This window comes from Orbilia oligospora (assembly GCF_000225545.1).
Source record: "Orbilia oligospora ATCC 24927 unplaced genomic scaffold scaffold00081, whole genome shotgun sequence".
Classification (NCBI taxonomy): Eukaryota; Fungi; Ascomycota; class Orbiliomycetes; order Orbiliales; family Orbiliaceae; genus Orbilia; species Orbilia oligospora.
In genome coordinates this window covers 142,030-166,414 of record NW_011645638.1, presented here as the reverse complement: position 1 = coordinate 166,414, position 24,385 = coordinate 142,030, and the positions used below count along the sequence as shown (strand labels likewise).

The following is a 24,385-nucleotide window of genomic DNA, read 5'->3' as shown; positions in this document are numbered from 1 at the left end:
CAGACAACGCTTTTTGGGGTCGACTCTAAGCCTGGCCTGGAGGTAGTCTGGAGGCACGATAGGTACCACAGATTAAGGTACGAGTTAGTCTAGTTATTATAACGTTACTTGCATTCCTCTTTCATATAGTATTAGCTGACTTCAATATTGCCCGCGACATTAAATTCGGCGTCAGGTTTTCCATCTCTATTAGTTTAGCATATCAGTTACAAAATATTAAATCTTAATATCGATAAGGTATTTAGTAAAATTATTTAAAGCATATATGTAATTAGATGTAAAGAATATAATAGCATGTTACAACCTTAAGGGATACCAAGCCAAACGTCGAATCAAATTCAGTGACACTGGCTTTTGTGGGCTCCCGGTCTAGATTACGAGACAAGGGACTAGGGAGAGCTGCAAGATATATTATAAAGAAAGGTTACACGTTCGATTGATATATGCATGAGCGTCGACGTCTGGTCTTTGATCCCGAAATCCCCCATACATAACGCTGAGGTTTCACTGCCGGAGAGGCCACAATCCATATTCTGTGATTGTTTTATGGTTTTTTAACTTCCTCGGGCACCATTTTTATGATGTTCAATACTACTAGTAGGTATTATAAGCATTGTTTATTGCAGGCAGAGCTTAATTTTCAAGCAATCAACTGTCCAGTGGGAACAGATATTTAAATGTCGGCTGCAGATAAAATGATATCAAGCCCACTGAACTCCAAGATACTAGCAATATATAGCCTGGAATCTACCCGTTAAAACGCGGCGCCATATGCCGGACGACTACAAATCCCCTGCTACATTTTCGCTAATATAGCTCGTTTTTTGTCTCGTACCCAGACCTGGAAGACTAGTTTTATATACTTACAATATTCAGGTTTTATGTATAATAAAATCGGCCGCACCTTTATAGACTAGGCCCTAGTCAGTTTGCGACAAAGTAGCTAAATTAATCCTTGCTTTGCTTCAATGTGGTGATGATGTCAGCCGGCCTTCATGAGTCGAAAACATGCCGTTTTCAATTGGCCCCATGCATCGTTGCATATTTGTTGTTGGGAAATCGCGGTCGGAGAACTTAGCTTGCTTGGCTGCTCAATCATAATTAAGTATGTAATTACCCCAAATGAGATCGAGGGCTGGGACTGACTACTTTCATGAATTCAAAGCATCTACACCTACTTACTAAAGATCCCAGATGACGCTTAACATCCTCTCTCTCCCGACTGAACTCCAAGCTCATATCCTCAGCTTCCTCCCCTGGCACGATCACTTCCTCGCGTCATCAGTCTGCCCCCTCTGGCTTTCCATCCTCCGTACGGAAAACTTTCGCCGCCAGCGGCATTATGGAAGATCCACACCAGATGCCGTTGCGAGCAAGCCTGGCGATAGAACGGCGCAGCAGCTTTCTCCACATAAACTTCTCGAGCATCACCTTTTAAGGATTATCTTTCAACGCAAAAGGGACGCTAATACGACAGCCGCCACCACCACCACCACATCCAAAGTTTTAATGGCACTGGTAGAGAAGGTACGGGACCATGTTTATAACTATGATTGTAAGCTGTTTGATATTGGAGGTTCGGGATTATTGGAGACAGATGTTCTATTCTTTGGCCTAAAAGACAAGGAGCCGGGATCTCTGGGACTGCTTGATGAAGCTCCCTTGGAGCATCATGGCGAGGATATATACCAAAGAGATACATCACTGTACTGGACCATACTTTTCAGGGTAGTGCCGTGGACCCCTGGATCGGAATACGAAGCTAGCCCCTTTGGATACTCTATGCAAACTACCATGCCTGCCCCGAAAGTCAAGATACCACCGCTAAAGCTAAGAAGACATATATGGGAGTCCAAGGAAGGGACACTGAAAAATTTTATTGGCGCTTTGAGAGGACAGGTTGAAATGATGTTCTTCAAAAACCCTAATATGGCGAAGTGTGTATTGGATGTGAGCTTAGGAGCTAGAGGGATCCCTGAAGATATAGAGAAGAGGCAGATTTATGTGGCTGTAAAAGTTAAGGAGAAAGAAGAGGGGGGTGATAGTTGGGGAGTGTGGAACTGGGCTAAAGGTTTCTTTTAGAAGAAGAATTAGTCTGATCTTTAATATTATTAATCTTAATATTAACCCATACATCTACGGTATACCCATGTACATTGAGACATTTCTTTAGATAGTTTAATATAAATTTGAAGTTCGAATAATAGTCCTCGATACTAGCTGCCATGGATCCGGACCCTGTAGCAAACCGCGCAGATCTATAGATATACGACGTGGAGAATACGTTGTATTATTATTCATACTAATATTGATATTTAAAATATTTAGCCTCGACATGACATACTTCATCTTCAATCTCTAAATACTCCATAGACACAGTCCCAAGTTAGTTTGAACCAATCTCTTTCTTCAAGTTATAATTAGTCATGGATTCATACCTTTACATTACTGATACACACATATATATACCAAGCAGATATCGTTTTCCAAGCTTCTAAATTTATAAAGTATATCAAGATCAAGAACAAGAACAAGATGGACATATTCTCTTTGCCGTCGAAATCCAACAGCAAATCCTCTTCTATCCCCCGTGGCACGAGCACTTCCTCCTAGCCACCGTCTGCCCGCTCTGGACCTCCATCCTACAAACCAGGCTATTCATCAATAAAATTTAAAAGATACTTCAGAAGCACAAACCTCACAGATTTTCATAGTCCGCAAATCCACTTGGACTTCCACAACCTTCTCGCAATCGATTCTCTCAGTCTTGAACTTCATCGAGATGGCACCTGCAACACATTACTCAGAGTCTTTTCAGAACAAAGAGACGATGTTGAAAAGGGTGATAAAGACAGAAACATTATTTTGGCGCTGAGGGTATGTAAAGAATGGTGGTCTCGGCATGTAGACGACGACAAATATTCTTCAGGAATAACTACGGACATGGGATCGAAGAGGGCAATCTTCGATATCACCAATTCGCCACTAGTTACTAGCCTCAGATACCCTACTAAACAATAACCCACCGAAATCGCAGGACCAGCAAGCCACAGGGGACCTCCTAGCAAATTATTTTTCATATTAATATTCAGACATTTTCCTCTTGTTAAGCTTGAGGATACATATATTCCAGTCACTGGGTTGGAAGACATCTGTATTCATAGGCTTTATGTTAGGCGGGAATGTAACTATAGTATTCAGTATCTTTTGGGTATGGTGGAGAAGGCGGTGAGGCCTGTGTTCAAGGCAAAGAACAAAATTGCTAGAATTTGGGTGGTATTTAGAATATCAACCCTTTCGATTTTGCCCGATTCCAAGACTTGGGGTGTGCAGGCCCGGATGTCAGTGGAATAGTTAGGACCTGTACCGCATGCTAGCTTAATATCTCCTTCAATCCCACAATCCACGGCAGATTCCCATTGAACCAAAACCGAAATCTATACTCCTGTCCCTTCTCAGGCGGTATATCCGGCTCCGGCCACACCAGCTCCTCCAAAAACTCCAAAACAGTCTTGACGGATACCTTCACATACCCGCTCTCCCCTATCTCCACGTTGTCCAATTGATCCCATGGTATCTTAATCATGCCATCTCCACAAAGTGGTATACCTAGTAAATATATATTATACGCCACCTCCTGTATCTTCGAACCTGCCGATGGAACCTGAAAGATCGGTTCTTGGAACAGTGGGAATTCAGATGTAAGACGCATTCTATAACCCCGACTCGTGCTTGTATTTGGATATATGATCGAAGATGGGGAATCAGAGGGGGGTAGGAGAACTCGAAACCCGTCTGATGTGTAAATGTATTCTAACCCGGGGGTTGTGAAGATTGCGTGAAGACCGGCTTCGGCCTCAGATGTGGAAATGTGAGTATACCACCGTTCTTTTAATAACTTATTTGACAGAATTATCGACCCCCAGAGCTTGCAGACGTAAAAGCAGCGACAATGGTCGTCCCAGGTCAAGTTTGTCAGAATCTGTGTCTGCAGTTCTGTGGGGAGGGAGAGGAGGGGCATTGCTGACGAGGAGCAGACGATGGTGGATCAAAGAGGGGAATGTTAGAAACACTCTTAGAGAAATATATGGTGATCTGGAACAAGGTAGAGAGATGGAGGGGGTACGAGGAGAGTGTGAACATTGGAGTATAGTATACTAAGCTAAGCTAAGTTGATGTCATTCGTGTGCGACGGAGACGCAAATGGGGCTGAGGAAAATGCAACAGCCTTAAATGCGTTGCGTCTCTACGAAGGTTTATACGTTCATGACAAGCCTAGACTGTTCTGGCATTGGTACTCGAGATAGATAATAGATTCGAATCGAACTTTGGATGTTAATGTTAGTTAGCTAAGGCACTCTATAATACTCACAAAAGCTATCTTAAAGGACCCAAGCTCTTATTTTATTTTTATTTTTTTCTGTTTTTTAGAAGGAATAGATGGGAGGACCAATGAATTATATTTTTGAGATTAGAATATATGTGAGTTTTCAATACTTCTACCATACATCGTGGACTGTCAGGCCCATAGCCAGTTCGAACACTACCTATGCATATATGTCTTTCGAAAGATCTTGACTTTTGATATGCACCCAATATTCGGATGCTATAAATACCATAAACCGACCCCTATAAATCCTTATCCCCTTCAGAGATACACCGGATGCAATTCCACATTCGCACAACTCCTAGGCAAGTTCTTCGAGTAATACGCATACCTCCAAAACAACTGCGGCGTAGCATGAGCCCAATCACATACCAACCAACCCCCAAAAGAACTATCCCCAGGTCTAACCAATCCACTACCATTGAACTTGTACCCACTTTCTCCCTCCCCTGCGTCAATAGTTACAGACTCCCATTGATTGTAGCGCGTATCAAAGGTACGGGACAGTCCCCATGGGAAGTCCTTGGAAAGGTTGAAGATTATGTTGCTACCGGTTTTGTTGAGGAAGGCTATGCCATTACCATTGGGGATTGGGGCGACGTCGAAGCAAGCGTCTGAAAGGCCAGCGCCGGTGTGGTAGGAGTAGACTAGAGTTTATTATTACTATTATTAGTTTCCGGTTTATAGAAGTTCGTCAAGTTGTGGTTTGGAGGAAGAATTACCAAAGAGGTTATTGAATTTGGCTCGTTCATAGGTAGGCCCAAGGAGCTTCGTCCTGAGGTGGAACTGCCTGGTAGTGTTCTTGATAGCAGAGACAGATGTGGTAAGGCACAATAGTGCCGCAAGGACAGTAGAGAAAAACTTCATTCTTGTATCGGGGTCGATCGATTTATTTATTCTAAAGCGCAGTTTAACAAGGACTCGGGTTGTGGATTTAAAATATCGAGATATCAAAAATTATACTTTTCGCGGGGAACCTACAGGTCTTTATATATATCTATATATCGCTCGGTTGTCACACTAGCATGCAAAGGTAGCTTTTCTATCACAATTGCGATAATAATCGCCCACATAGAAATCCCCGGAATCGTTCTATTTTTGTTTTTTTGTATGTGCGAGATCGCACAAGGTGCACGAAAGAACTTCCCAATGCTACCTACCATCTACGTCAGTCCTGGATCCCTGGCCCTTGAACTAGCTCTTAAGCGATACCTAGCCCCCATCGTTCCCGGCTAGCCGTGGATCACGCACATCTAGAATGTCGCTTTAGCAACCATTTTTAGATTTCACACCCCTTGTGCTTTTTCGCAGTGGGGATGCAAGGAGGAAGGAAGATTGAGAAATTTCCGGGACATATTTTTTCTTCTGCTTTCTATAAAAGTGGGGATGGGGATGTATACGAAGCATACTGAATGTAGTTCGCACATCTGCGAAAGTCGTACAAATTGCATCATGCGGTCGCTTTTCTCGGGCGGCGGCTTGTGGAGGGGAAAGCCAGTGTGTATCACTCCACCGCGGGCACATAGACCTTTTCGCTAAGAACGGCGAAGCTTTTTGTTATCCGTACCAAACGGGCTGGGCGATCCGGCTAAAATCTCTCCGATATAAATGCATGAGAGAAAAATCGATTTTGTCAAGGCTGTCGTTCTATTCCATTCTGTTTTATTTTATCGGGGAGGGTTGCATCGCAGGGACGTAGTACAGAAACGGGTAGAATCGAGTCCCTGTTATCAGCTCATCCCGCTAACCATTTTCCTTAGTTAAGCTCCATGGTCAGACCCCATTTCGAATTCGATGTTTTGCTGTGTTGTCGAACAGCATTCTGTCGCAATGATCATATGAGATATATCAAGTATTGCATTACGGCTGGTTATTTCATGATCAGGTACAAAATTCGGGTGATTATTGATATTACCCTGTGTTTGAAAGTTTTGCAATTTGTGCGAAGGACCCAATTTCTGATTGAATAAAAGGCAGGCTTCTACTAGAAGCCCGCTGAGAGGAGTATTTACTATTAACACTAAATGATCGTGGTTTTCAAGAAAGCGCTGAGACCCTGATATCGTTTCCTCCTTTTTTTTTGTCCAAATCCTGTCAGTTTCTTGGAAGCCAGAATTGATTCCCCAACGCCTGGCCTATGTCAGGACCTTTTTTTGTATCCAAAATTACAAACCCTTTTGTAAAAGCCAAAAATATAATAGACAATTTCTTCGCGATCGAGAGATACAGACGATCGAGTTGGTTAGTGTTTCCACATATTAAGAACGTCCTCCTCATTGTATTCTCCAGTGACACCGTCATCCTCGACCAACCCTTCAAACCTCTCACGGAATTGCTCAACAGTCATTCCCATTGTATTCTCGAGCTCTTCAGCATTTTCGAACTCCTCGATTTCTTGAGCGGAATCGCCAGTTGGTGGTTTCTTTGGTGGAACCAGAACATTCTCAACGATTTGGATAACACCATCCTTTGCAATGACATCTTGAATCTTAACTGTAGACTGTGCGTTGATAAGAATGGTGATCAACCCGCCGAAGCGGCTGATGTCAATACTCAAATGCTTATTCTCAAGCAAAGTCGGAAGATCGACGTGGTAATGTCCCCTTGGGATATCCTGGGGTTTGACACCAGCCTTTGATGTTGGATGGTAGTATGCGTCGGAATACAAGGTCTCGTTGACGACGATGTGGTACTTGAGAAGGGCTTTGAGGTACTTCCTGCCCCATGGGGAGAAGAGGAAGGCGTTGATCTTTGGCCCTAGTTTCTGGAAAGCAGAGTTGGGGGGAGCAAATAGGGTTCCACCGGTATGCTCGTGTGGGATTTCATCAGTCAAGTTTGTGAGATGGGCGGCAAGAAGGAAAGTGCTGAATTCAGAAGGGAAGAAATGAATGATGCTGCCGGCTGGTGGTGGAGGAAAGAGGACGGCATCGACAGCATGGATGACGCCATTGGTTGCGAACTAGATATTTGCGATATGTGTCAGTACATAATATACACAAATAAACTACCTTTTGGAGACAGCGGTATATAAACTTACGATATTGCCGGCGACAACATGGCTGTAGAAATTGACGCTAAGACCACCAGGACCAAGTGCGACACGGATTCTTTGATTCCCACCAAGTTCTCCTCCGTCTAAAGCGGATGCAATAGTATGCCCAAGAAGAAGCTTGAAGACAGGATATGCGCCGTTGCTAATATGGTAAGTAAGGAATCTCTTGATCACATCCTTTGGCGGCTTCCAATCCTTTGGTGCATTCTTGAACTTCTTAAACGCCTCGTTGGTGGGAACGAAGAGGGTGTAGTTAGCAATGGTACTATTGAGAACTGCGACGAGATCTTCATGTTCGGATACGATGGAGGCGAATTTAGTGGTATGATTGGACTTTGAGATCAGCTGCCAGATAGTTTCATTAGGAGGATGGGGCTTCCATGGGTTATGTCGAGGAGGTGGATGCCTTGGATCTTTCCCTGGCTCTCTTGGTTCTCTTGGTGGCCAGTGTGGTGGATGTGGTCTATCGCCAGGCTCGCCGGGCCAGTGTGGTGGTTTATGATCTGGCTCCTTTGGTTCTCTTGGTGGCCAGTGCGGCGGCGGCGGCCTCTCGCCTGGCCTACCTGGTCCACAAGGCTTACCTGGCCTACACGGCTCCGGCTCCGGCTCCGGTGGCCAGTCTGGTGGCTGTCGTGGAATATCATCAGGATTGCCTGGAGGCTTTGGTGGCCATGATGGTGGATCTTCTCCAGGCTCGCCAGGCCCTCGTCGTGGCGGCCCCCAATGTGGTGGTGGTCTATCGCCAGGCTCGCCAGGCTCCCTTGGCTCTCTTGGTGGTGGACCCCAGCGTGGAGGCTCTTCTCCGTCATCAAAACGTCTACGGGGTCCCTCGTGCGGACCTCCATGTGGACCTTTGTGGGGTGGTAAGCGCGGGCTCCTAAGCGGACCTCGACGCGGACCTCGACGCGGACCTCGACGCGGACCCTGACGCGGACTCTCGTGTGGTCCAGGATATGGTCCTGGGCGTGGCCTTGCGTGTGGTACCCCATGAGGACCTTCAGGAGATTCTCCGTATGACCCTCTAGCTCTATGCAGCCTATGATAGTGAGGATAATAATCAGGCTCCCCAGGAGAACGATAGAAACGGAAGAAATCAGACAGTCTGGACGTCCCCTCTCCAGGGAAGATATGTGCCGGACTAAATCCCTCTATGGTATCTAGGTCGAATCCTGGCACACGGTGGTGCAGACGGCTACGCTCTGCATAGCGTTCCCGAAGAATATACTGTGGATGAAGAACATCACAATGATGTCCATGATGCTCATGAGGTGGTCCACCATCATGACGGGGTTTCTCAGGCTCAACGACTTTTTGCTTGTCATCGGAAGTAATCGGAGCCTGGTGGTGACGGTTGGAAGCAACGAGCTTGATTGTTTGTTCGTCCGGAATGACGATAAAACTGGCGGCAGCAAACGCTGCAGAGGCGACGGGCAAAAGAAGCGAGACCCTCATTTTGGTCTACGGATTACTTTGTTCCCATCAACATAAAATATTTTGCTGTCGAAGCAAATGCAAGATCGAGAATATTTATTATCTTATCAACGGAACAACCAAAAATTATAAAATTCTTGTAGGTCTTCCACGGCAAGGGGGGAGGGGAAAAGGAGGGCTTGAAAGCAAGCTGCGTAAGCTTTACTGTGGGATGGTGGAGCAAACGATTCCATCGAATTAACCCGCGGGGCCCGGCCGGGATCGACTTGCAACTGGCAATTAATTGGCCGTGCATACACTGTCAGGCAGTGCAATTTGGACGTAAATGACGTGAAGGCAAATTCAACAGTATTAACATATCGGCATATCTACACACCATCTTCCTCGAATCGATAGTAGCGAGCCTCGCGCAATAATCTTCTCAAGCCTGAAACCTTCTGCAAGGCGCGTCTGCCAAGAGCCACATTCCAGGGCTTGCTTGCGCTCTGGACTGGTGCACAGCTAGTCGGGGCGGGCAGAAGTGGGCCCGACTTCCTGGCATTTCTTCAAGCCATCGTTTGGATTCTGCGGTCTGAACCAGAAAGACTACGTAAGCCTCGCCAAGTTTTATGCCGATTGTCCGACCATATAATTTCAAAAATTTATAACATTATCTTCCAGTATTCACAATAAAGAGGATCAAATCTGGGAATTTGCACGCTTTATATTAATGTTAAATGTCCGCAGGATCCCTTGATAGTGTAGGGTAAATTCCGAAGTCTTTCGAATTCTCTATATCTCAATTCAATATTGCTGGCTGGCTAAGTACTTCAACATTTAAGCATTTATTTTAAGCAGGAGGCCATATACGTATATATACTATGTCACAGACAGGGCTTGTTAGTCAGAATATATATCTAAATGTATTTATGTATTACTGATAGTTGTAAACCTAAGTCATCTTTAATACTTCTAGGTTAATTATAGCGCTGCTTAATTGAAGGTGTGTAAATATATACACTTATGCATATGGCAGGCTGATATAAATACTCCGACCGACTGAATACTTAGACTGTGAGGTAATAGAATCGCCGACGAAGATAGTCAGTTAAATTCGGTATCTTAAGATCTTCAGCACAGTCTATGACGGACGGAGTTCGTTTCAATGCTTCATTAATTACCGGGGGTACATATCGGTATCTGTGAACCTAATTTATCAAATTCAACTAAAATATGTTCTCTGACTATGATATAAACTCAGGAAGATACATACCGTCCACAACTACCGCTAGATATTTACCGACAGCTCTGTTCTAGACTAATACTATAGAAATAAGGTTTGATCTTTCATCCTATGATAAGATCATCGCATGACAGTTCGGAGTGGGTCACTGGATCCATGGAAATGAGTGGCCCATTTCAATATGATTGAGCTTACGCGGCGACGTCGGCTACTTCGACTTTTCACTTTTGTAGCAAATAGAGGCGGCTAGACCGGCTGACTCTTATAATTATATATAATTACGATCTTGTGAGCCATAAAGTTTGTTTCAACTTCTCACGAAACAAAAGTCTGGCCGCACTTTCAATTATTGTGGGCATTCCTGGCCCTCTCGAGAACCAGAGTATCTTGAGCATCGAGGCCTTTAGAACTACAACAACTACCTTTCAACCTGTTCTCGATAGAATATAGTGATCCTTTAGGGCATACAAGGCTCCTTCGAATCCTAGCTTACTCCACGAGGCCTCCTAGCTTGCATCTTCAGTACATCATCGTCTCTGTCACCGCACTCCAATCGCACCCTGCAAAAATCCAACAATAACATAAATTTAGCACAGCCAGCTCGAGCGCTCCCTTAATCCTGTCGCCGTCTCGCACAAACGACCAGTGAATCGCCTTGTTCTAACTCCCTGCCTACAAGGCATACCTCCCCAACAATCACGCTGGAATCCTACGTTCGCCATATTAATCCGTATTCGACGAACTCAACCATGTTCAATTCACCAGATACCTTGTCAATGTTGTATACTTGGAAGTACAAGAGCTGATTTCAATGCCGCAATTGTGAGGTCAATTATACGTGGGATATTATAACATGTCGACAGCCTGGACTAGCTAAACCATAAAAGATCTGTGCTTATGCAGCCGAGTATAACCAGCCCCAACAACCAACAGTGAATGCACAGAATTAATTGCCTTCTTCGACAGGAACTAGTGAACTCGGAAAATGTACACCTCGGCATCTCCAAAATACGAGGAAAATGTAGCGAATAAGAGTGCACCTATATCACAAGCATGACCTTATCCCCCCCAAAGCGCTGTTTCTAAGTGCTCCCAAAATAGTCGATATGTTGCACGTGCCTTCCAATTAGACTCACGTAGGTAACCAATCCCAGGCCGCTGCTCCAACCGTTTTCAACGAGCAAGTTGCGCGAGCCAAAAAGGACTAGAAAGCTTTGGTCTCGCTTTTCCGACCATTTTTGCCCCGCTTTATCGTGGATGCCCACATTTGGCCATCTTCGCCACATAGAAGCATCACTTCCTTCATATCGCTAGGACTATCCCTGCATCGAAGCTCTTCTAATCCGTGCATCTTCTTGGTCTTTCCTTAAAGCCTGTGCCGACATGGATGCTGTCACCTGATTTGGGGAGCGATAGTACTGTTGATCATTAGAATGGCTGTTGGACTGGGTTGATGAGCCTTCTGGGCTCCGGTCTGAAGCCTGAAGGATCGGGTGCCCTTCGAGAGGCGATTGCGAAATCGAGGACCTTCGGGGCTAGATTCGAATGGTTTATCTTTTAGTACGTTTGAGGGAAGAACAGTAATCCGTATTTCTTTTATCGATAGGAGGGGGCGAAAGGAAAAGGGTCAGAGCGTAGTTGGAACTCACTCCTAGGCCGACTTTACGTTTGATATTCAAAAGATCTTTCTTGGGCCCTGAGTCCTGGAAGTGGGGGTCGTTCTCTAGGATGTTATGATGTATATCTGATTTGGAATATTGGGGCGTCGACATCCCCGTTAATGGGGCGACATTGCTGTTCGGGAGCAGGATGTTCTGCATACTTTAATCACCCCTGCGCTCTGATCCGTTGACGATTGAATCCGATGATTGAGAACTCCTTTCAACTAAGTAGATTTATTATAGGTCCCTTCCGGCGAGTAATGTAAACTAGGCCACCAGTATATTGTTCAAGTACCTCTCCCAATTTAGCATGATCATATTTATAAACCCAAACGGCCGGGTATCAGATATCAGGCGCCAGGACTCGTCATCGACGGTAACAAAATCCAACAAGTTTATATGTGTTGTGTCCATCCTTACATAGCCTTTATCCGAGGATATGCCGTTTGCGGAAAGCCTCAAACTCCGAATTTCGAACTCGACGTTCATGATCCTAACCATATTCCCGTATCCCTCGCCGCATTCAGAACCGTTGGCCTAAGCTTATTCGCTTCGACTAACGTCGTATATTTCAGCCTTGTTAACGTCGTACCTGAAACCCTGTTTTAGCTCTTCAATATAGCTCTAACGGTGATAATGGTATTGAGAACCATATCCGAAGGCTTATCGGATGCAATATCAGACTATATCTCTTCAAACCCTGCCTCAAAATCAAACCATGAAAATGCATCTCAGTACCTCCCTGGCGGGAATACTCGCTCGGTTCTGTATACCTCACCATTTCCCATAACTTTCGTTTTTGCCAATGGTATAACATTATCTTCAGCCGATGGGTGCACTTATCTTGACTTCTTAGGAGAATATACAGCTGGGTTATTCGGACATTCGAACGAACAGATTAAAAACGCTATTCAAGATGCTGTAGAAAGTGGGTGGGGGTTTGGTGGCGTTGGAGTATGGGAAGGACAATTGGCGAGGCGGGTTTGTGAAAGATTTGGGATTGAAAGGTGTAGGTTTACTAATAGCGGGACTGAAGCAAATTTGATGGCTATCGCGGTGGCGAAGGTCGTTACTCACAAGAAGAAGGTATTTTTTCACTCCTTTACGATTTTGTGAATGAATGAACAAGCCATGATTAAATCGATCCTTAGATACTGGTCTTTGGAGGTGCATATCACGGTTCTGTGCTCGCTTTCCCAAGCACCGAATTACAATCTCCATTAAATGTGCCACATGAATTCATTGTCGGTCCTTATAATGATATCAAATACATTCAATCCCTTCAAAAAGACCTCACAATCACAAATGACCTCGCCGCAATCTTAGTCGAACAGATGCAAGGCGCAGGGGGTTGTCACGCCGCATCACCTGAATTCCTTCAATCCCTTAGAGAATTAGCAGATAATACCAAATCTATTCTCATCTTTGACGAAGTCATGACGAGTAGACTTCACCCAGGCGGCCTCCAATCATATCACGGTGTAAAACCTGATATGACGACTCTAGGGAAATACCTAGCTGGAGGTTCAAGTTTTGGATGTTTTGGTGGGAAAGAGGAAATTATGAAAGCATTCGACGAGGGAAGGAGCGATGGGGGGTTGGTGTTAAGCCATCCAGGAACGTTTAATAATAATGTTATTAGTATGAGAGCTGGATGCGTGGCTCTTGAGATACTTACGGATGATGTTCTGGTGGAAATGAATACTCTAGGCGAAGGGATGAGGAAGGAGTTGAATGAATTGTGTATAAATTATGGAGTTCAAGAGAGAATGTGGGTTACAGGTGTGGGGAGTCTGATGGCTTTGCATTTCGGAGAGAGGAAGGAGGGAGATGATTTCAGGGAGTATGTGGAGGTGAAGGATAAGGATGCCGAGGACTTGTTTTGGTTTTGGATGATTGAAAATGGTGTCTACCTTGCGAGAAGGGGGTTTGTGGCGTTGACAATTGAACATAGAAAAGAGCATGTTGAGAGGTTCTTGGAAGTTGCGGAGGGGTTTCTGAAGACATGGGCTCATGTATTTCGGTAGAAGAGTTATTGTAGTGTATTTGTCCATATATTATTGAAATGAGACGAAGCTCTATGATCGGTTTATTATATTCAATCGTTAAGATACTCGCATACATATACCAAAAACGGTCATTGTCGCTTCCCTTCTCCCTTGCTTTAAGATACCGCAATCGATCTCTCGACTACATGATTATATTATATTATATCTGGTCAAAGATGTTGATGTACCTGAGGTAGCAGTGGCGGGACGGTCCGCTGAGAGATTTTAATTGAGTCAAAGTCTCCATAGCACAAATATTTAAATCTGCAGGGCCCAAGTGGCTTTCAACTACAGTCTCCTATACTAGTATAGCGCAGAGCTCTCGCGCGATCGATTGGAAAGCCCGGGGAATAAAGAGCAAATTGATCATATATGCAGATATGATAATCCCTTTTTTCGATCTTTTCAGCTAGATGGGAAACCTTGATCGGTATGAATATATATATTATATTGGTGATACAAATTATATTTGGACTTAGAACACGAGAAATCTACAGATCTAGCTGACGGGACGTGGCATCAGCTGACGGTGAGTGATAATTTCCGCTAGGACGATCAGAAAGTATCTGACCCTCTCCCATCTGGATAGCATATGCGAGCCTGTTCAAATGTAAGGCGGGCCATGTCTTGTTCTGCCTGGGGCTAGATCCTGGAGGAATGATTCCATATTCCCGGTCAGGTGTCTCAGTATCAGGTATCGCGCGCCGATGGTTCCAATGTTTTAGAAATGTACTTAGTCATGGCAATTGACACCAGGATAGGTGAGCTGATATTCTGATTCGGTTTCTAGATGTCTTCTAGAATAACGAGTAATACGTGCAGTTTACCGACATCCCTGTCAAGGAGAGCTAGGAAAAGTTCAAAAAAATACCCCAACCTGCAATCCGACCAGGTACCTACATACCGTCCTATCGACAAGCACTTAACGTGGGAATTGGGGAATCTGTAGGACCGAAAGAGGAATCCTTCTTGCCCCAGCTGAGGTGTTGACTCCTTGAGGCCTCCTGCAGGGGGTCAAGAATGTTCGGATATAATCTCGAGATCCATGATGAAACAAAAACTTGGAAACAAAAAAACTCGATGTTAGGTTGCTATGCTGGTTGAAAATTATTCTTATTGGAAATATGCACTTACCAAAAAAAGGGAGTGGCTCCTCACAGTGGTGTGTGCAGGTACGAGGTCGGGTAGGCATGACCTTGTTGTATTATATTGGCGGCGTATGTTCATACCAGAACCGACGGGGCATGGTTCCCGCCTCGAGATTTTTTTCCCGGCAGTCCGATACCTTTTAAATCCATATGATAGGATATATTGCATTAACGCTTATACTCATCTGGTACCCACGAGTTGGCCAAAGCTTTTCCTGTCCACGTTCAAATTGTCAACAATCAGCGGGTATATAAAAGATCAACGAGATCAACATATTACTGACTGTATCAGTTGACAGTTGGGATTTCTAATATGCTCTTGTCTCATTATGCATTACGGTAGGTCACATTTTGGTTCCAAATCGTCGGTACGCTTCAGGAACATGACCTTTTCTTGTACCTTGTGTTCTGCTGGTTTATTTTATTCCATTAATTCCATTAATCCCAAGTACAGTGGTTAATTTTTAGTTTAGGAAATTGAACCGATCTGTCTGTAGATGTTTAGTTTGTGTAACATTGACAAAGTATGCTTGGCCTGGACTTACTTGTAAACTCGAAATGACTGTCGAGATTAAATATTACCAAGTCGGCAAGTTAGGCTTCGTACATAAAAAGCCCGGGGAACCGGCTCATACTCCAAGTTCCAAACCAAAATTCTTCAAATCACTTCCCGCCAGTATGGGAATTCTATGACAAAAAAAATAGGCTGAAATTTCAGTGAGCCGTCGAATTCGCCCCAAGATCATTTGCTTGAGACATTTGCCTGGGTATAGCGAAAACTTTGCTATTACTATTCATAATCGCTAAAGAACTGGATTCATCAAACTGAGGGTTCACGGTTAGTCCTTCAATTGGGGAAACGAGACTTGGTCAAAGCGGCATGTTCTCCTGAACAAACTGCCCCAAAATGACAGGACATCGCCAAGATAACTTTAAACCAGCCGGCTATGGGGCAACTCTGTGTTCATGAAGCGGATTCTCACTTAAAATCCTCATTCACAACCTACGAGTGGGGTGGGGGTGAGGGGAACTTGTGAGGCAGGGGAAAACAAACGATTCAGTTATGTATTATATTCACCGCGGACAATTGCTAGCGATTTACCGGCTATTTTCTTCTCCTAGGATAACGCGACGCAGAACGCTGAAGCTGGGAGTGGTAATGAAGATCGCCAACGGTTTGGCTCTAGTGAGGCCCTATAAATGGGGCAGTATAGGGTTCAGACACCTTTTTCCCCCGTCGGAAAGTGATGGATTTTTATCACGATTGGAGGCTCACGTTAACGTGTTTCGAGATTTTATAATAATAAAAGTTTCTTCAGCGTACCTTGGAGCTTTAGCTATGTTATGATAAGACCTACTATAGCTCCTATCTCTTGCCGTTGAAGATTCCTCGGTTTCCTTAACGGCACGGAAGTCGCTGGCCTGCTTCCGCGACTTTAAACATATTACCTGTGATAGCTTAAGATGGCGATTTTATGAGAGCTTGGATGTAAGACCTTTTAGTTGCGATAAAAAGGGCCCTGTTATACGAGGCACCTTTTTCTTTTCTTTCCTTACTCCTGAAAAAGCGGAGCTCGAAAAGCTTGAAAAGAAGCGAAACCTTTCTGCAGTCTGCGTGATTCAGATGCAGCAATGCTCTATACGTAAAAAAAGTCCTCAGCTGCTGCTGCTTGGATTCTCCCTTTTTACACGAGGGAAGTCGGAGTATCAAGTAGAGGTAGCTCCTGCCGACGGCATGTCGGATTCGTCGGTGGGCGTGACGATCAAAGAGGCTGCATGTTTGCTTTTGGATTTGGAGGGACAAGAAAAGGGAGCGGGGATAGGTGCAGATGTGGCAGGCCCCCAGGTTTGCGGGGCCGGGTGTTGGGTGCCTTCTTTGAACCTGGTCGCAAATATTAGATACTATCAAAGCTCTCGAGTGGATTCTGGAGAACTTTTTATGAGATATCTTTGACAAATTTGAGAGGAAAAGAATTCAGGCTGGAAACAAAAAAGGTATTGAAATTGTTTCCAAGAGTGATTTTGTGGGGTCCGAAGCTCGAGTTATTATTGCTCACTGCGGCTGGCGAACTGTTAATTCAGGGTTTTTGTTGGATCATATTCTTTTTTTAAATTTTGAAATTTCAACAGAAGGATTAATTCGAACCGAGACGATTCAGAGGGCAACTGCATATATTGCGCATGCATAGACATCATAAAGGACAGATTGTGAGGCGATAATTTTGGCAATACATAGAGTTGAGGAGGTCTAGGTCTCCGCGGGCCCTCTCAGCAAATGCCGGCCTCGTTTAGGTTAGTCAAGTATCTGGTCTTGTATAAATATAAATTCCTAGCTGAAGTCATGATGTTTCTTGAAGTTGGTTAAAGTTGCCGAATGTTGGAGGAAAGCGTAGCAGCTACTTAAGCTTTAGTTAGTAGTTATGTGCGTATGGAAGTATACCTATTCTCCAACGGGAAACGATCCGATCATATGACGATATTTTGACGATGTAAAAAAAAAAAAAGAAGAAGATGTTCAAGCGGGATTTGTAGTTTTTGACAAACCCCGACTCGGCTGCGGTTTGGCGATACATCAGATTCGCAGGTTGACCGGGTATCGGCTGTATGGCCAGACATGGTTAGGTCCCAAATCGTCATTTTGAGGCCACCACGGGCAGCCGCTATTGAGCTCTTCGCTTGAGTTCCTTTCGCTGCGCACAGGCTTCTAGCCCTTCAAAATCGACTGTTACATCTTGTGACTTTGAGACCTTCCACTATGAGAAAATTTCGGATGGATAGTTGAAAGGCTTAGTAAAGAAAGACATGTGTGTACTAGCCTCTTCTCTTCTCCCTAAAAAAACTGCTAAATGCACTAGAAAATTCTATTTCTGCACGATTCATGCACTGTTTGAAATTCGACAAACCAAGCATACTAGGAACTATGGAAGAATCCGTGAGGTAAATATCCTCGTGGTCTGCGGGCGCCTTCGGGTGCCGATATGTCACTTTCTCTCTTGCATTTCGATTTATAAAATCGAAGGGTTGGAGTTCGTATTATGGCTGGCGGGCTGTCAGCTCGAGCCCTCGACGGTTGATGCAACCGGGATATATTAACCCTACTCCTGCCGGCCGTAGTTGTCCATGGCTACGATCATGCAGGTGCATAGAATAAAAACGAGTCTAGCGAGCCATTTTGCCATATCGCACAGATCCCTTCTGCGCCTCTGCTTGATATTCTCGCGATGGCAGATGTCAAAAGACGGGATAATCCTGTTCCACGATGTCGAGGGGACAGTCCGGTGGGGAACCTCTTCTGGGGAACAGATGCGCGAGCCATGTCCGTATTATGTACATACAGTACCTACTAGCACAGAACTTATCAACCAGCGCCAGTCAACCGGGTCCTTCTAAGTTGCATCTAAGTTAGTTTCTTTTTTTTTTGAATTTAATCGATGGATGTCACTCACTAGCGGTACCCATCGGTACATAACACCCAGAGTTCGAACCTGAGAAAAAACCAATAACATCACCGTTGTTTCCAAACACCAATGGGAAGAGTGAACCATGCTCCACTCCGACGGGGGAAAAGGCCTGGGGTACCCCAACTCTTTCACGAGAGGCACGAGTTCAAACTGAAATCTCGGTCTCATCGATGAAAAAATGTGGAGGCCCAGGTTCAGGGTGCATTTTGCATGCAGAAAATGAAAAAAAATGAAAAAAATGAAAACCCCATTTTATGTTTCTTCCTGGTAACTATAAAGTCGACGGCATCTGACATACCCTTGCTAGAGAGAAACGGCCTGGCCTGCGCTTTTTGGTAGCTCCAAAGTTTTGGAATCGAATAGGACTCTCTGAGTTCGAAATCCATTGCATACATACAGGACAGTCCAGGACATCATACATATTACTCGAACCGTGGGTTGCAATTGAATACAACTGCAGGCACAGGAAAGGATTGGAGTAACCAACCGCAGAGACAAATTCGATTCGATTCGGCCAATCTAGCTTTTATCCTAGTTCAACTTACCAGCAGTCACTTACAGACCTCATCGACATTGTCGCCTCCCGTTTGATTCAAATTTCTTTTCCCTTCTCGCTCCTTTGGGTGGTGTTACGTTATATACATTTAGCCCAGCAAGTAAGTACTTACATGCATAAAACAGAAAAAGAAAAAGAAATTTAAGCAAGAAGTCCCGAGAGATTTGCGCAAGGACAAGAACCGGTTCATAACCGTTCAAGCTGCCGTGGGTCCCTTCGGACTCTTATAGTCTAAGCCTGGGAATAGTACAGAATTGATTGTTTCTGCCCCAAATCGGTTCTGACGGCGTATAATACAGTCAGTATATGCTCGTACTAGTGTTAGCCTTGAGGGAAGAATAAAACCAACCTGAATCCCTTTCTCGTCCAGGTGACCCCGAATATTCCTGCTTTCTAATCGCTGGTTGGGGGGTTTTTTTTATCATCATCCGCATCTGCATCTCGCATCTTGCATTCCGATAACAACGTCGCCCAGTCGATACTATCCTCAGAGTCTGCGGCGCGGCATTGCCAACATTGGACGGAGCATTAATATATACCCGCCCAACCTTTCACACCTGCACCTGCACGACCACGACCACGACATATAGCGTAGTATATATCTATCTCCTAGCTTAGGTGTATCTACTAGCAGGATCCTTGAAGCTAATCGCCATACAAAATAAAACCAAGCGAATTAATAATTCTTCACGACCACTGAATATTCGATTTCCCAGGGCGGAATTCAATTCTTATATCCGCCACCGAAAATACCCTCGAGGCGCTCAATTTACTTGCAAGATCTATTTTATTTTATTTTATTTTATTTTTCTTGCTCTTTGCGCAGTTACGTACGCTGTTGAGAAACAGTCCAGAGAGCCGCATATTCACATAACATACGAGACCACCAGCACTGTACCGCAGTACCAGGTCGATAAATCGCTTCACCATTCATCCCTTGGCTCACGTTAGCAGGAATCCACCAGCATTTCAGCCATCCTGTGGCAATAAAACCGCTAGTTACTGAACTTCAGTCAGAATTCCAACCGGTTGTGTTGTCTTACAGTCCGGCCAGACCTGTCCTGAGCCATCCTGAGCCATCAGTTAGTTCACTGCAAGGGGGGGGACGATATTCGGTTCGGCATTCTCAGCACAGATCGAGGACGATAGCTATATCGAGAGTTCCTCGTAACAGTCTCCCAAAGCGTCAACTGCTGCAAGGCACATAACGGTTTACGGTAGACCCGAGGTTACAATTTGTCTGAGAAGGCTAAAGCTGCAGGTGTAAAACGAACCTGAAGCAAACCGCATTGAATTTGCATTGCAAGCAGTATACCATACTGCACCGCACGATATCATCATTCAACAGCCTGGCCTGTACGTTTTACGCTATTATGCCAGCCTTCTGAAATTCAAGCCACGAAATCGAACCGAATATTTTACGACTTTTTTCTATCATTTATATATAATTCCAGCGGGTCGATACCACGGCACTAGCCATTCCCAGAAGTATTGGATCTGAAATTGGCTTGAATCCAGGAGGAGGTGGTGATAAGTTGCGAATTAGGGCGACAGCATATTGGAATTCTGGGAGCAAAGGGATAGGAAGTTATAGTTTTTTATCGAAAGAACAAGCCAGGGAACCGGGTCTGCAATATTCAACCTCAGTCTGGGAATTTCTTTCCAGATCTGGTCTTGAAGCCTTTTTGTTTACCTGCGACTCCTCTAAATTTCCCAAACTTTCGATCTCGATCGTTCCAACTTGACCATCAATCAATCAATCAGTCAATCGATCGATCAATCAATAATCAATCAATCAATCAATCAATTCAATCAGCTGCGGGGTGTCTTTGACTCTTTTCTCTCTCTCTCTTTCTTTTTTTTTTTTCCTTTCTCTCCTTCTCTTCCTCAATGCCCTTGCAGGTTTCTCGACTTTGATATCAATTCCATATCATCCAGCCGACATCTGCGCACGCCCAACTCGAACCAAACTTAACCAACGTAACTTAACCTCAGCGCAGTCGCAACCACAACACACCGACTCTTCCTCTCTTTGCGACCCACAAACCAACATCTCCTAGCTATACTACACTATATAGTATAGTATCATCATCATCACCATATACACCCCTTCTTTCCTTACCGTAAAGGGGAAAACAGGGTATAGTTTTGGCCGACGGGATAAGGCTGCCTTCTAAAGGCAGCGGAGGGTTTGGCTTCTTTATCCGTTTTATCGGTTTACACTTGCATGCTATAAGTCCACATCATCGACAACCATGTGGTGGATAAGTTTCCAAGAAGGCTCGGTGATCCCGGGTATCATCGTAGGATGTTTCGTGGCAATCGGTGAGTTCTCCAACTGTCTGTCTATCGAGTTCAACATTCTAACTTTGTACAATAATAGGTGGTTTAATATTTGGGTATGAAGACTATGTTCACTTGCACGTATTGGACTCGGTCTACTCATACGTATACTAACACTATGCTTTGCGGTTCTATAGATGGGATACTGGTAACATCAATGGCATATTGGCAATGGACTCGTTCATTCGAGATTATGCCACCAATGTTGACGCCCACGGAAGACCTTACATTACTGCCGGCCAATCGAGCTTAATCGTTTCGATTCTTTCTGCTGGGACGGTCATTGGTACGAATACTTACCCTTCAACCCTAAGTTACTATGTATAAATACATATGCTGACGGATATACCTCTTTTCTCCTTTAGGCTCTTTGACAGCAAACTTCTGGGCGGATTGGATCGGGCGAAGATGGGGCCTGATATTATCGTCCACCCTTTTCACAGTATGTCTTTTCATATCTTCATCTTTTAACTTATTTAGTATCGTATAGAGTCCTAATCTTTCAATAGGTTGGTGTTATTCTTCAAACACTATCTACTGCTCTCCCGCTCTTCATCATTGGGAGAATGATAACTGGTATCGGTGTTGGTCTTATATCCGTGATGGGTACGCATGATCTAGATTGCATATATCACCTCCACAAAGCCAGACCACTTAACTAACTCATGTATAGTCCCTCTATACCAAGCAGAGTCCGCACCTAGGTGGATCAGAGGTTCAATCATCGGCTGCTACCAACTCTCCATCACCATTGGGTTACTTCTCACCACAATTATATCCAACGCAACGCATTCTCGCACTGATAGTGGTGCTTACCGAATACCAATATCATTGCAAGCCATTCTCTCTGTCACCCTAGCCGTTGGTATGCTATTTCTGCCAGAGTCGCCTCGTTTTCTCGTAAAAAGAGGCCATCCAGAGGCTGCGACTTTGGCCCTGGCCAAACTTCGAGCTTTGCCACGAGACCACCCAACCTTGCAAGAGGAACTTGAGGAAATTGAGATGTTCCACGAGATTGAATGTGATTTGGGAAAGGCGACATGGAAAGATTGTTTTAGAGGCAACCTGGGTGCAAGGTTGTGGACTGGTTGTGGGCTCCAAGCGTTGCAGCAATTGACAGGGTTCGTAGTTGTCCTTCAAAATGTTCGGGATACCCGAAGGCAGTAGGCTAACCCTGGTATCTAGCATCAACTTCATCTTTTATTACGGTACCACATATTTCAAAACTAACGGCGTTTCTCGACCATTCGTCATCTCACTCATCGCTAATATTGTTAACGTTGTGGCGACGATACCTGGTCTTTATCTCGTTGAAAAAGCTGGAAGGGCACCGCTACTTTTCATTGGAGCCCTAGGAATGGGGTTTTGCCAACTTGTAATTGCCGTTGTTGGTCTGACCACTAGTACCGATGTAGCCAACAAGGTTCTCATCGGTCTGACTTGCGTCTACATCGCCTTCTTCGCTATGACTTGGGGTCTCGGTGGCTGGATTGTCACCGGTGAGATCTTCCCACTTAGGGTCAGGGCAAAGAGTATGAGTATGACGGCAGCGACGAATTGGATCGTAAATTGGGCCTTGGTAAGTCTCACAACTCCCTCGGTTTGCTTTTAAATATGCAAAAAAGAAAGCTTTTGTTCTTTTTCCCGTCGCCTTGCAGTGCCTTGTGCGACGTTCGTGGAACGTCGATATTTTGTCTTCTCTCTGCACAGGTTTAGGCACCCTACATCCGCACGATTATTTGTGGACTTGCCTTTTGCTCAAATCATCTGAAAGGGTATTTGATCTGGGCTATTGTCTTATACATGGTCCCAAGAGGCGGCTTCCAGAAATAAGGAACCGAGGAATAGCACTGCGACGGCCGAAGTGGCACTGCTGTCAACGCCCGCTTGTCGTACTTGATTTCCATTCTCTGCTACCTTTTTCTTCCATTTATACCACCTTGCAATCATACAATAATTTCAATGGCTACAGATAGCTAACATTCGCGATTTTTGTAATGATAACAGAGTTACTCGACCCCATATCTTGTTGACGAAAGCCCCGATTCCGCTCGACTTGGCTCTAAGATCTGTTTTATCTGGGCCGGGTTCTGCTTCCTGAGCGTGTGGTTTGTTCAAAAGGTAAGAATAACGTTGCTATCTCCGCTGCCTAATCGGTGCAATGTCGCCCGACGTTGCACATAATATCTACCACCCCGAGTTCGTCCAATCTTCTGTTCACGAAGGGAGCTAACGCGCTCATTACTCTAGTACATTCACGAAACAAAAGGTATCTCCCTCGAACAAGTCGATGGAGTCTATCACGGCAGTACTGCCGCCAAAATCCGCAACCGTCTCTCTAGTGTCACCGGCGCCTCACTCCGAAAAAGGGACACAACGCACGTCAACGAAATCATCCCGCTACATGTCGCCGCAGCAGGCGGCATGCCATCGTCCTATACAAGCCGTGCTCCTCTATCACCACTATCTCCAGTTCATAGCATCATACCTTCAAGCAGCCGGGATAGCAATGAAGTTAGCCCTGGCAGCCTGGAACGAGGTTCTAGTTTGCCAGATAAGGAAAATAGTATCCAAAGGGTCGATACCAGTGGCTCATAACACACCCCATATTCTTCAAGTTATTTTCTTTCTCTGTTTTTATCGCTCTTTGCCATTTCGTTATTTTATTTTTTTTATATACCGGACCTTGGAGTCTCGGTAGGATACCCCCCACGCAAACAAAATATCATGCGGGTCCGGCGTTCGCGGCGTTGTCTTTTCCTTTGCAAAAATTACTTCTTCGTCCTCTTTGTTTCTTTCTTTCCTTTACTTTTTAAACCGAATTCTTTCTAATGGCCGCTGTCCTGATCTTTGCACGGGGGAGATATCTTTCTATATTACATATGCCAGAACCATAAGGGAACGGCATTCACGACCTCGAGGCCTTTCCTGCCTCTGCTCTTCATTTATTATGATGGTTCATCGAACATCAATAATAGCGCCGGTTAAGCCTTATATTGATACCTTCGGTGCTTGAAACGACGGCTCTTTTTTATTATATCCTGTTCCGTTCTTGTTTTCTCTTTTTTTTAAACTG

General features: G+C 44.7%; 6 protein-coding genes across 6 annotated transcripts; 3 read left to right on the top strand and 3 right to left on the bottom strand.

The window, feature by feature from the left end:
* Positions 1 to 1,194: 1,194 nt before the first annotated feature.
* On the top strand, positions 1,195 to 2,082 carry AOL_s00081g43 (uncharacterized protein; the record flags this gene model as incomplete). Its single annotated transcript, XM_011124862.1, has 1 exon — positions 1,195 to 2,082. One exon carries the CDS (start codon positions 1,195 to 1,197, stop codon positions 2,080 to 2,082), a length of 888 nt encoding a protein of 295 aa, XP_011123164.1.
* A 1,291-nt stretch (positions 2,083 to 3,373) lies between these two features.
* Positions 3,374 to 4,021, bottom strand: AOL_s00081g42 (uncharacterized protein; the record flags this gene model as incomplete). The annotated part of the gene is made up of 1 exon (XM_011124861.1): positions 3,374 to 4,021. The coding sequence occupies one exon, from the start codon at positions 4,019 to 4,021 to the stop codon at positions 3,374 to 3,376; it is 648 nt and encodes a 215-aa protein (XP_011123163.1).
* A 627-nt stretch (positions 4,022 to 4,648) lies between these two features.
* Positions 4,649 to 5,254, bottom strand: AOL_s00081g41 (uncharacterized protein; the record flags this gene model as incomplete). The annotated part of the gene is made up of 2 exons (XM_011124860.1): positions 4,649 to 5,034; positions 5,110 to 5,254. The coding sequence occupies 2 exons, from the start codon at positions 5,252 to 5,254 to the stop codon at positions 4,649 to 4,651; spliced, it is 531 nt and encodes a 176-aa protein (XP_011123162.1).
* A 1,375-nt stretch (positions 5,255 to 6,629) lies between these two features.
* AOL_s00081g40 (uncharacterized protein) lies at positions 6,630 to 8,891 on the bottom strand (the record flags this gene model as incomplete). Its single annotated transcript, XM_011124859.1, has 2 exons — positions 6,630 to 7,346; positions 7,425 to 8,891. The coding sequence occupies 2 exons, from the start codon at positions 8,889 to 8,891 to the stop codon at positions 6,630 to 6,632; spliced, it is 2,184 nt and encodes a 727-aa protein (XP_011123161.1).
* A 3,498-nt stretch (positions 8,892 to 12,389) lies between these two features.
* AOL_s00081g39 (uncharacterized protein) lies at positions 12,390 to 13,780 on the top strand (the record flags this gene model as incomplete). Its single annotated transcript, XM_011124858.1, has 2 exons — positions 12,390 to 12,839; positions 12,905 to 13,780. 2 exons carry the CDS (start codon positions 12,390 to 12,392, stop codon positions 13,778 to 13,780), a joined length of 1,326 nt encoding a protein of 441 aa, XP_011123160.1.
* A 7,441-nt stretch (positions 13,781 to 21,221) lies between these two features.
* On the top strand, positions 21,222 to 23,907 carry AOL_s00081g38 (uncharacterized protein; the record flags this gene model as incomplete). Its single annotated transcript, XM_011124857.1, has 9 exons — positions 21,222 to 21,291; positions 21,350 to 21,365; positions 21,447 to 21,595; positions 21,675 to 21,751; positions 21,819 to 21,915; positions 21,983 to 22,430; positions 22,495 to 22,888; positions 23,317 to 23,430; positions 23,560 to 23,907. 9 exons carry the CDS (start codon positions 21,222 to 21,224, stop codon positions 23,905 to 23,907), a joined length of 1,713 nt encoding a protein of 570 aa, XP_011123159.1.
* Positions 23,908 to 24,385: the final 478 nt, after the last annotated feature.